The sequence below is a fragment of the Amia ocellicauda genome, chromosome 22, assembly GCF_036373705.1.
Source record: "Amia ocellicauda isolate fAmiCal2 chromosome 22, fAmiCal2.hap1, whole genome shotgun sequence".
Taxonomy (NCBI): Eukaryota; Metazoa; Chordata; class Actinopteri; order Amiiformes; family Amiidae; genus Amia; species Amia ocellicauda.
In genome coordinates this window covers 22,603,211-22,615,615 of record NC_089871.1, presented here as the reverse complement: position 1 = coordinate 22,615,615, position 12,405 = coordinate 22,603,211, and the positions used below count along the sequence as shown (strand labels likewise).

Here is a 12,405-nt window from a genome sequence, read left to right as displayed (position 1 = left end):
TGTAGTTGTTGTAAATTCCACCTTAAAATAAATGACATTAATATAATCATTCAACCTGTCAAGTCTGCGTTGATACAGTAAAATGACCACATACCCCTTAGATAAGCACCACCACATCTTTTTTTTTTGTACTGTTCCAATATATATTTAAAGAGTACTGTAATATTATACTTTCCCATTTCAATGTGTGCAGCAGGGTTTTTCATCTTTCGCCATCCCCACATTGAGGACTGAAGCCCCATCAGACCAATGTGCTTGGAACAAGAAACCATCAAATGATTTTCATCTTTATTTTTCTTCAGCTTTGAAAAACAGTGTCTGACTTTTTATTTAAAATAATTCCATGTTAGACAGTACAGTTTTGAACAGAAAGATACCTCAAAATAAATATTTATCCAAAACAAAAAGTCAAGAAACACTAAACTAAATTTACAAAAAAAATAAAATGCATAACCATATACAATATGGGTAAAATAAAGCCTTCTGGTCCATACTCAGCAAGCAGGCAATGCACTGCCAAGTTCCTGATCACTCTTATAAATTAAGGCTAGAAAACAGAAGGGTGGTGCACTATATTAACTCCAGTTTAATACCTTTAAAACTCATTAAAAAAAGACAAAGGTGCAATATTAACAGAAAGCAAAAATGGAAGCGAGAAGCGAATGATCTTGGGCTGAAAAATAAATAAAACCACAAGACGTGGTGAAAAACACAAAGGACTAATATCATGCATTAAATTCACTGCTCACTTCCGAAGAACTCATAATAAACTAGAATAATGCATCTGATTAAAGGATCTCTTTACAAAATTAAAAATAAAAAGGGACCAAACCGCATTTACAAAGGATTAATTTGCAGGTTTCTACATTGAAATCGGACGCATCTACTGGTATGATTATGCCATCTTAACAACGCAGTAAATTCTTAAATAAAGAGACTAATTCTGAACTGTGCATTGGGTCAGATTTGTGTAGTGAGGTGAAGGTGGCATCAGCACTAACAAATCCCAATTGTTTTAGATCAATGGGGGAGTGGGGCAAGAAAAAACTCGAAAACATTCACGTTCTCTTACAGTTCTTTAAATACATATGGGAGAGACTTAAGGAGAATCAATTACAAGGAACAACAGGAAAACTACTCAACACCTTTAAAAGACAGACAATGTACTAACATACAATCCAGTTGATTTTGATTAAATTGGCCTAAAAGCTAGAATTTGCCATAAAGTACTCTGATTAAATCAAAAAGTGTATAAAGGGGATCAGGTTGAAACAAGTGCACAAACTCATTTGTGCACTTTTCAGGATATACCAAGTCATTTCCTATTTCCCACCACAACCCCCTCCAAATTAAATGGCTCACACAGAGCAAAAGCAATTTTAAAATAATTGGAATAGTTTAATAAGTGTGTGTATATACATTATATATATATATATATATATATATATACACACACATACATACATATATATATATATATATATATATACATACACACACACACACACACACACAAACTTTTTAAATCCTCAAATTGGGTAAGTTAAAATTTAGTCATGTTTGAACTACTTTGAAAAAGCAAAATTAAAATCTAAAATGTAATAAGCAATTCATTCAGTGTTAAAAAATGCATGATTGGGATACCAAACTTTAGCAATGGACTGGGCAGAACTAACTCACATCCCAGTAGCTTTATTTATTTGCAAACACTTTCAAATCCTCACTTCCAAGGAAAAAGTAACACGTCCGCCATTTTTAAGCATCTATATCCTAGTCCAATGACAATTAACTGGAAAGTCTCAATTGATAATTGACAGACTGTAAGGTCTGTAGTAATTACCAATAAGAAACCTGACCTATAGTGCATTTGGGACACTGGAAATCAAGTCGTTCAAGGTCAACATATTGGCATTTCAATGGCTGAAGCTCAACGTAAGGGGAGGTACCAATTTTGGTTCTTCAGAGTTGGGTAAAGACTAAATCCTCGTGTGTGGAGATCTACATCAGATTTAGAAATAATAAAAAATATAAGGCCTTCTTACAATTATTGATAAAGGTCTTCTTGGGTGGAAATTGGTTGGACTGGTTTAGGAACTTAAACTATACATTTTATAAAACTAAAATAAAAGCCACAGGGTTGTGGAAAAGGGAAGAACAGCTGTTTTTACCATCTTTCTGCACTTTATCCTTCCATTGATTTTTGGTCCTGCAGTAAACACAGAAATCTTCGACTTTCTGCTTAATATTTTCCTTATTGAGGCAAAGGTACATTTAAAATACTATTTATAATCCCCTGCAACAACACATACTGCCTTTAATAAGGGAAAGTAAGCCGCTGGACTGCGTTCTCCACTTCTCCCGACTACCACAACATGTGTGCTGCCTGTTCAGGTCAAGGACCATGGTTGATTATGTCCCCATTCTTCTGCTGGCCCTCTAAACACCTACCAAAGAAATAAATTAAACAAAACCAAAAGAGCAAAGAAAATGTTAAACCGAAAACAAAAAACCAAACAAAAATGTTCAGCAAAACAAAATCAAATTTAATGATCATAATAAATGCAAAAGTAAAACAATCAAACAAAACAAAGGAAACACAAAAAAGCAAAAGAAAATTAACATAACCAAAATGTCTCAAGGCAGTTTCCAGAAACTTGGGATTAGTTTTAAATCTATTTTAAACAAAGATTTTGTATGTTAACAACTAAACTGCATGGAAAAAGAAAAAAGCTGAAGTACTTTATTTTCAGTTTTCTCAATAGAGAATCAATTAACATAAAGCCCTATTTAAAACAAAATAAAATGGAACCAGCTAGAAGGGATGCAGTGAAACTCCGATGCTCAAATGTTTGTAGCAGAAATTAAATTAGTACCTATTCGCACTGTTGAGACTCATCTCTGTGGGATTTTGCATGTCAGGATTATCTCTGGGGCCTCAAATAACCCTCTCAATTTAAGTTCTTCCATCTTTGGTCCTTCTGGAATAATCTGGATCTAACTAGGTCCCTTTCAAAATCGAACTTAAAACAAATGATCTCGCTGGCTCCAATGCAATTTCCTAATGCCACACCTCCTTAGGATCTGTTTAATTGAGCAGCAGCATGCTGTGCCTTCACAAGAACTCTGATTCCAGTATTAGTGGGAGATCTTTAATCTACCAAGGTCTTGGTAGTTCACTTTGAAACTTTCACGTTAAGTATGTTTTGGGGGAAGAGGGGCAGATGTGAAGGGCAGGGTGGGGAGTTAAGGCATCTGTAACCTGAACCTATATCCAGTGTGAAGAGTAGCCAGACCATAACTAATGACAGTACAGAGAGAATCAGAGCCTTAGAGACATCACATGCTGTGTGTTTACCATGCATATGGCACATGTATAATTCTGTACTCTAGCATCACAGACGGACAAATTAATTTAAAAACTCAGAATTGGTCAATAGGTTGTGGGATCTCTCAAAAAACATTTGAACACGTTAGTTGCATCCCAGAGTATCAAAAAAATCTTCCTACACTTTCCTATAGACTAGGACAAAGAAAACACGTGAAATTGGCGCAGAATGGATATTACACTAACAAAACAAAAAAAATGCCTTTTCAACTGTGTCAACTTTTTTTTTTTTTTTTGTTTGTTTTGTAGAAAACATGTGAGCAAGCGATTTACTTGTGAGATTTGCTGGTTTTGAACGAAACTTGTAAGATTTTGTCCCCAAGGCGGTAACCATTGAGGCTGGCGATGGCCATAGCAGCCTCTTCGTAGTTTGTCATGGTCACAAAACCAAAACCTTTACATTTATTGGTGTTAAAATCGCGTATCACTTTGACGTTGGTGACCGCACCAAAGGGGCCGAACATCTGCCAGAGGATTCCCTCATCCGCGTCTTGCCCAAGGTTGTAGATGAAGATGCACCAGCCAGAAGTGGAGTTCCCAGGGACGTTGACACCAGAGAGGCCGCTCATGTGGTCGACACTCATTGGAGAGAACCTAAAGATGACATTTTCAACGTTACAGCAAGGAACAGTAAGCAGCAAACTCATTACAATATTTACATTGACCTCGTGAAGCACCTGGACTGGCGAATGGGCTTTAACATGAACAGGCTTGGAGCAACATTACGGAGAAACATGCTTCCGAAAGGGGTCATACAAGCTTTAATACAATATCTAACCACAGACATCTTTCTACCCAAAGTCCAAAGGCACATCAGAAAAAAAAAAAAAAAAAGTAGCACTAAATCCCACCATGTACTCTTACTTGCAGATCAATGAATTGCTGGGCTGCTCACCTGAACCTCTGTGCCTGGTGGTGGACAGGGCCCCCAAAGCGCCGGGACTGCGAGTGGTACAGTTGTGAGAGCAGGGCCGAGTTCTTGGCCTGATTGGGGTTGGCGGCGAACTTCACTGTGATGGGCTCCGTCGCACCTGGGGGCTTCTGACCATTCAAGTCTTTGATGGCATCCTCGGCTTCGGCTCTTTTATCGAAGCGAATGAAGGCGACGCCGCGAGACAAGCCTGGTTGGACAATTAAAAATGATATAACACTGAACTGACGACATTTTAAAGAAAAGGGAGACAAAGTTAAAGTCACAAGGTTTACCACTAACCTGAAGCCTGGTCTACAAGGACACGCGAGTTAATTATACGGCCATATCGTGTGAACATATCTTCAACATCTTTCTGTGTCATAGTCTTGGGCAGGCCACTAATGTACAGATTTGCATCCTTAATGGTGTCAGAACTCGGCCGGGCATATGAAACCTAATGAAAGAAAAATACATTTTAGTCATAGTTTTCTAAAGGTTACAAAACAAAAAAGCTACTTTGTTGTATTTTGTGGAACAATTTCTGCTTTTATTCATGTATTCAACTTTAAAAACAGCTGACTGAGAAGTTGCACATTAAAAGTAAAAACTGGAAAAAAGTAGGTTTTGACTAGTGATCTGTAAAACTTGAATTGTGGAAATGGGTTAAATATGAACTTTTAATAGGTGCAATTGTAAGTTATATACAAGGTACTTGTAATTTCCACAAAATATTTCCTCACAAACAAACAAAAAGTTTTATAATTGCTGCTCACGGGTTTGTTTGGATTCAAACATTTTTATTTCTTCCAACAGTGTTAAACTGAATCTTAGGTCTCAATTGTTTTGTTTTTTTTGAGAATTACCTGAAAACAAACAATCATGTTGCAATCCTAGGATGCACCCCAACCTCAAAAACATACAAATAGATTAAAAATAAAAAATAAAAATTGGCTTTTTCTGTAACATTTATGAAAAACAAAGGCAACAGAATAAGCATCGCCTTGCTTGGACATATGTCATGCAGGACTTCTGTTTAACGCAGTTTCACATTCAACAGAATGAGCGTGATCTCTCGAGGCTCGAGAAGACTGATCACACACAATGAATCCCACAAGAAAGAAAACCCCGACAACGTCTGGAGGAACTTTCAGGTATCCCAGTTTTGGTTTGTTCTATTTTACTCCTGCTCCGATGTAAATCTGTGTTAAAATGAAACATTGCATGACAATTCCTTGATGTGTATTCTGTTATCAATTAGACAAGGTTATTACTCAACTGCATATTGACCAAAAAGATTCAATAAAATTAATAAAATAAAGTCAATCTCCATGTTTTAACTTCCCAGGCTTTTGGAACAATGTCCCAACGTCCACTGCCTCAATCTTCCACTGCAAATAGATCTTTTGCATCCTAGGGCTATCCCTCTGCTGCCCAGGGACTATTGAAAGACAAATCACATCTATCAGTTGACACATGTATACAAGAACACCTCTTTGCACGTTACCTTGATAGTTTTAGACTGTAGTCTCAGCCCATTGAGTGTATTGATTGCCCTTTCTGCATCACTAGGGTTAACATAGTTAACAAATCCGTACCCTAAACTGTGGCCTAGAGAAAAAAAAAAAGGAAAAAAATAAAATAAAATAAAAAACGTTTAATAGTTCCAAATTCTTTAGACTGGACAAATTAAGTTTTTCAACAAAACAAATGTACAATGCATGCTAATCTTTAGAATTAAAACATGTACAAAATAAAAATCCCTTTAGACATTCATGAGTGCTTTGCTGAAAAAATAAAGCAGCCTAGACTTATAGCACTAGGCTGCTTTTAAAATTAAGACTGGCAAGGAACCAAAAGTCTCAATACATTGTATAACAATTTAACATTCCCAAAAAGTGTACAGGTCTCAGACAAATCACTTTCCTAACTAAAGAATTTATGTTGAACCACCAAAATTTGATTGACTTTGAAACATAGGTTTCAAGCATCTTTAGGTTGAAAGCAAAATTAAACAAAATTACAGGAGATTTTGATTCTCCTTTGGTCTTTTAAAAAATAAAAAAAAACAGAACTCTTCATGAATTTAGTTGGAAAATGAGCCCTCTACTGAGTGTCCACCCTATTTTGATGGAACAGTTTCACCACTACTGTTATGAGTAAAATAAAAATAACACTAGGTGTGTACACAGAGCAAGGCAGTAGAGAAAGTACTGAATATTAATAAGTAGATCTAAAGTTAGAATTGCACAGACAACTATAGATCCCCAGGCTTAACTGTGGGACTACTGCATATGCACAGATAAAAGGTTAATGTACACAAAATTGATCACGCAAAAACAAAAAACCAGTCCAGCTCAAACAAGGATCTGCTGGGATTGAGTTGCTACTGTGTGTCCTTAGTGAGGGACACAGTAAATTGGCAGATAACTTGCAACAATTTTCAAGTGGGACTTGTGTCAAAAAAAAAAAAAAAAAAAAAAAAAGTGTCAAAAGTATCATAAAGGAAGGGTTTTCACAGAACCATTAGAACTTGTACTGAGCAGCTATAACAATTACAACTGAAAAGAAATGGTACTCTTAGCAGATTTGTTTTCCCTCCGAAGTTTTCATTTTGTCTTAAATGTTTACTGTAACAGGTCTTCCAAATATTAAGGCTTAAAAATGTTTGGACTCACTCTGGTTTCTTTGATAAGGATTACCTGCCACTTTGTCGCGGATGAGTTTGGCAGACTCCACCTCCCCGATGCTGCTGAAAAGACTACGCAGCTCATCCTGGGTCATGTTCTGGGGGAGGTAATTGACGATCAGGTTCGTTTTGGCATCCTTTGCTTCATCTGCCATGTGATCTTCGTAACCGTTAGACATGTCATAAACTTCCTGGAAACACATTCGGAAAGCGAGGGTTAAACGGGAGTGTTGTGGATGCTGTAGGCTTGTGTGCACATGCACCCCCACCAAGGGAAGGGACTGACGCACATCTGAAGGCAACATACAAAGGCACTAATATCAACATTTGTATCAAAGGTACATACACACCAAGTTCCACCACCAACCCCTGTCCCCCACAGCCCACACACACACAACAAAAACATTACTTCACCGACGAGAGGGAATTTTTTTTTAAATTAAAACTAATTAAAAATGTGACAAGTTGCTCATGACATGCAAAATTTTACTTTGAGGGATCCATTATCTCAAAGCTCTTGGTATCTTTCCTCTCATCATCCAAACTTCATCTTGAGATCTAGCCTATTCAACAGTTCCTCAGCTATGAAGTCTCCCATGTGGAATACAATGGATAGTTTCTGATTTTTAATTTCAAGCAAACACAGAAAACACTCTGGAAGAGGGTGCGTTTGTGTGTATGTGATATGCCCAGGTTAAAGCCAATTCTTTGCACAGAGGGGGGAGAAAAAAAATCTACAAGTTCTACATGGAAACTTATGTCAAGAACAAACCAGCATTAAAGTGGACAGCAATGCCAGAGCAACTGAATAATGCAAATTAAAACATAAGACTTGGTACCGAGAACTATTGGTATTCAGGATACACTATATTTTCAAGGTCATGGTCATTTCATTGTCAATCAACTCGTAGAGTCATTTGCAGATTTGAGTCTTCAAAGATTTAAGCACCTTTATAATGGAGAACACTGCTTCTAGATGTTATTTCTGTGCTTTGAAAATGTAGATACATTTTGATAAACCCTTGCACAGAGTTAAGCTGTGCTTGGTAGAGGGCAACAGGGACTATTAGGAACAAGAGTAGGGGGAAAAATGCAAGGAACTGATATTTAAAGGAACTTTTTTAAACTTGGTCAAAACCCAGGGCAAATAGTTTTTAAGCTAGGATGCACTGAAACTGACCCCAAACGTTGCTATATATATCTTTTAAATACCAAAAGCATGCTTGTTTTATGAAACACAACAGTATGATAATTTGCTCCTTATATAAGCCTTATTTTGAATGACAATAAAATAACTACTAGTACTCCCTGCTCAGACTAGGGTGGAGAATACAGAAAAGAAGAAGACAAAAAATAATAAATTTTCCCCTTATTCAAAATAGTAGTTGGAAGTCATTTCTAAAACCATGTCTACCATGCAAAACCATGGTTATTTGTGTGTAGATACAACATAGAAATTTGTATCTGCACAAATTGCAGTTTGACCAAATGTATGTCTTGGAAGCCGTTAGCTATGAACCAGGTTTTAAAATGAGAAATGAAACATTTGTTCAGTCTTATTTTTGACTTATGACTCATTGACATGTTTTGACCAATACTACAATAAAAATGGTACAAGTATTACTGTAGAGAAAATTAAAGACAAACATCATAATGATTAGTTCCCATTTTGCCGACATTGGTCGGATTGCTCAGCATTCTTGCAGGAATACCATTTAAACAATATTTTCTGGAATCTGCAAGACTGACTAACAATAAACTTGTCATTCTTGAGCAACGCTGCATATATAACACTAACAAGAAAGCGCTTTCATGATTTCCAAGTCTGTGCGTGCTCTTAAGAGCTGGGAAGAATCAGCTGGGTAAATGTAACTGGCTCAGCTGAGGTCCTCAAAGACCAACTGGAATCTGAGTAGACCACTGAGGGCAACTGCTGCCTTTCAGAGTACATGTCATTTTTTATTTTTTTCTCACTATGGCACATGAAACAGAAAGAGAAAACAAACCCCCCACCATTCAGTGAACTGCAAACCACTAACAATACTCTAAAACAATTCTGTGTAAGGCTTCAGTTTCTTCCTTCCTAATAGCTTCCAATACAGTAGAATAAGTCAGCAGTAACATGAAACAAATAGCCTCAGACTTCTCTTATTTTTGAATTTAAATGCTGCATTTGATTACCTGAAAGGCTGCATCAACTTTCAACGTCTATTAAAAAAGGAAAAAAAAAAAAATACTAGTTTAATAAAGCATTTGAATTTAAGTGTGATTATCTATATTATACATACAGAAGTTTGTAGCAAGTTGTAGAAATTCAGGAGAAGACATACTGTCCATGGCTTATTGGAATTCAAATCAAATGTATATTATATAGGGCATTGTTACAATTACAATGATTGCACTCAATATTAATGTACACTTATTTTATCCTACAAGACTAACTGAAACTAAATGTCAAGGAATGCATTTAAATATGAATATCTATTACTATTACTATTACTAATTGACCTTGCTAAACAATTTTATAGAGAGATACAAATCTGCTACTCACTTTTAAGTATCTAATGTGGCCCCTTCTGACTGCCATGTAGACACTTCACAGATCCCGAATCTGAAGGTATCAAAAACAAAATAAGGTAATAAAAATACACGCTGAAAAAAGGGGCAAGGGAGGGAAAGGTTTAAAAAAAATAAAAAATAAAAATAAAAAAGATGTTCAGCCTTCTTCAGGAAATACCTGTGGAGAGAACAAAAAAACTATCAGCCACAAGGACTGTCACCTTTTCAGCGTGTATTTTTAACACCTCACTTTGATTCTGCTCTCAGTTATGCAGAATTTCTTGCCTACGAAATATAAACTTTTAGAAATCTAAAACTTCATAGCCAATTAATCCATTGTTAATAACAGTGTGTACTCAAAACAACTTGCATTGTTTAATAGTCTTCATACTTCGAAATAGGACCAAAAAAAAAAAAAAAAAAACTACATTTCACTAGGTTCAATTTGAGAGCAGAAGTATAATCGATTCATTTCCTAAAGGGAGAAAAAAAACATTTCATATTCAACCTTTAAATATTCTCAGCATTAAATTAGGGCAAAAACATTCCCAATTGCCATTTTTATTCAACCAATAGCACTTAATAAATAAAACCCAACAACAACTATCAAATTCTCATCAACCCTTGCTTTACTTCTTACTCTTAAATTCTAGTAGTTGATACACATCTGTTCAATGTTAACAAGAGCAATTGCTTTCCTGGTTATTATATTTCAGCTTCAGTGATTGAGAGCACTCAGCAGCAGTGTGAATAAGAATCAAAGTAAGGGATTTCACAGAAACAAGCTTGAGTTACAGTAGATTATGGTTTACCTAAGTGTTACCTAAACATTAGTAAATCATAATCTGATCACATTAACATTTAAGGAGAAATGTAAATGACTCACTAAAACCTAGAGCTAATCTTTAAGTTTAAATTTAAGTTAAAATATGCAATAATTTAACATCTTTTAAAACAGGTGGGTTAAATGCAAACCTAGTAGTTTCAGTTCAATTTGGCAAAAATAACCTTGTCACCATTTATAAGTGCATAGCGATGGTTCAGCAGTTCCCTATGCCCACATCAACACCTACCCACTTTTAAATGCATAACTTCTGACGTTTGTGAATTACCCTTTCCTTTCTATTCCCTTTTTTCACCACAAAACAAAAAAAAAAAGTAAATATGAAAATCTAATTAACAAAGAACCAAAACTATCCAAAATAATGGTAAAGAGTTCTCCAGTGGATAACAGGCTATATAGAACCTCTGGGGTTTTAAACGATATGGGGCAAAGGGGAAGCGTGTGGTGAGTATGGTCAGATGAGGCTTCGCAGGTTCTGCAGGAAGGAGTGCCTAAGAAAACTGGGGAAATTAAACATGGCTCGGAAGCAAATTAAGAAAAATATTGCCTACGGATTGCTTTGTATGGTTATCGCCTGAATAAATCAGATGTAACCATGGTCTCATGCAGTCTACAGACTAAAGTATTGGGTGTCAACCCGTTTTAACACTAAAAACAAGTTCAGTGTAGTGAGGGCGTCTTACTCTCCTGCACCCTGAGGGAGGGCAACACATCAACACTGCACCGTGTAAGGGTGAGCACAAAGATTGCACATGCTCAGATCTGTGCTGACTGTAATACACTAACTGTGCAATGCATATTCCATTGGTATCGTTTCTAAATCAAACCATTTACTGAGGTCAAATCTGGTGCATTACGGCCTTTCACCTACATTCACTTTTGAATACAGATAGTTAATGTGTCCGTCGACACTGCGGGTATAAAGTGGCCACGCTACGACGCATCCTGATTCTCAGACGGAGCAGGACCTTCGCACCCGAAACGCCAGAAAGAGACTTGGTCCCGGACCCAGGAGGCCTTACTGCTGCGAGCGCACAGGCGGCAGACCGCCCATCTGGCCAGGAAACAACATCGCAACTCAAATCATGTTTTGGTTTAAACATTACAGAGATGTAGCCTAATAAAAACGAATGGAAACTGGATTAACAATGCAACTTGCAACTGAAGTAGATTTGAACTCTTTCGCGATCGAGACTTTTAGCCAGTTTTAACACATTGTTTAAATTTGCCGTGTTATGGCCGAATATGCAAATTATTGTCATATGGAAAATACGACAGGATTTTTAAAATACTGACTAAATCCCGTTGGTTGTTTGAAGCTACAGCATCCAAGACATACAATTCAAACTGCAAGTAATTTCCACAACAAAAAATAGGATGTTCGTCACAAAGAAACCTCCATTCTGGGCTGTTATTTCCATGCGTGGCTCTAGCCGCGGTTGGTGGGGGGCGTGCTGTGATCAAACATAACTCAAAACAGAAAACACAAGTGATGTCGCAAAATCAAATTAAATACAGAAATTATGAAGAAATGAATGTTGTGGTTGAAATGAAGGCTCCCCCCCCCCCCTACCAGGCCCTGAAACCCCACGATTTCCTCATTTGCAAGGCAGGTTTTGCTCGTTTTCCTTCCCAGCCTCAAAACCCCGCGCAGGCGGCAGCAACTCGTCGGGGCCTACAGGCCTCTCTGCTCTTCGCCGCATGGCGGCCCCATCTTGGGTGCTACTCGTAAACTCGCTAAAATATCACAATGTAAATATTCTGAAGTTCCTTACCTGTTTCTCCGTAACTCCGGTGCTGTTTTAGGTCGAACAGATTATCCTTCTGCCTCGTCTCGGATGTCGACGGTTTTAATTCAGAGCTGCGGCTTCTCCCAACAATGAACACGACCGGAATCTGCTGCTACTGCCGGCGAGAAAGACGACTGACACAGACCCCTCCCGTCACGCGCTCCTATTAGACAATGCATGTGTCACTCACTCCAACCTGCACGCCAGATTGGCTGCTAGATTGAGGTC

General features: G+C 37.2%; 1 protein-coding gene across 10 annotated transcripts; it reads right to left on the bottom strand.

Moving 5' to 3' along the window:
• Positions 1-2,522: 2,522 nt before the first annotated feature.
• elavl1a (ELAV like RNA binding protein 1a) lies at positions 2,523-12,319 on the bottom strand. 10 transcript variants are annotated; one of them, XM_066695221.1, is made up of 8 exons: positions 12,163-12,319; positions 9,536-9,595; positions 9,166-9,192; positions 6,974-7,175; positions 5,803-5,906; positions 4,599-4,752; positions 4,281-4,506; positions 2,523-3,979 (listed from the first exon to the last, which is right to left on the bottom strand). In XM_066695221.1, the coding sequence occupies exons 2-8, from the start codon at positions 9,569-9,571 to the stop codon at positions 3,655-3,657; spliced, it is 1,074 nt and encodes a 357-aa protein (XP_066551318.1). In that variant the 5' UTR covers positions 9,572-9,595; positions 12,163-12,319; the 3' UTR covers positions 2,523-3,654. The 10 variants fall into 10 exon arrangements, with proteins under 10 accessions (XP_066551318.1, XP_066551319.1, XP_066551317.1 ...); XM_066695222.1 differs by having other exon boundaries at positions 6,998-7,175; positions 9,536-9,721; positions 12,163-12,315; XM_066695220.1 differs by having other exon boundaries at positions 9,536-9,721; positions 12,163-12,314.
• Between the last annotated feature and the right edge of the window lie 86 nt (positions 12,320-12,405).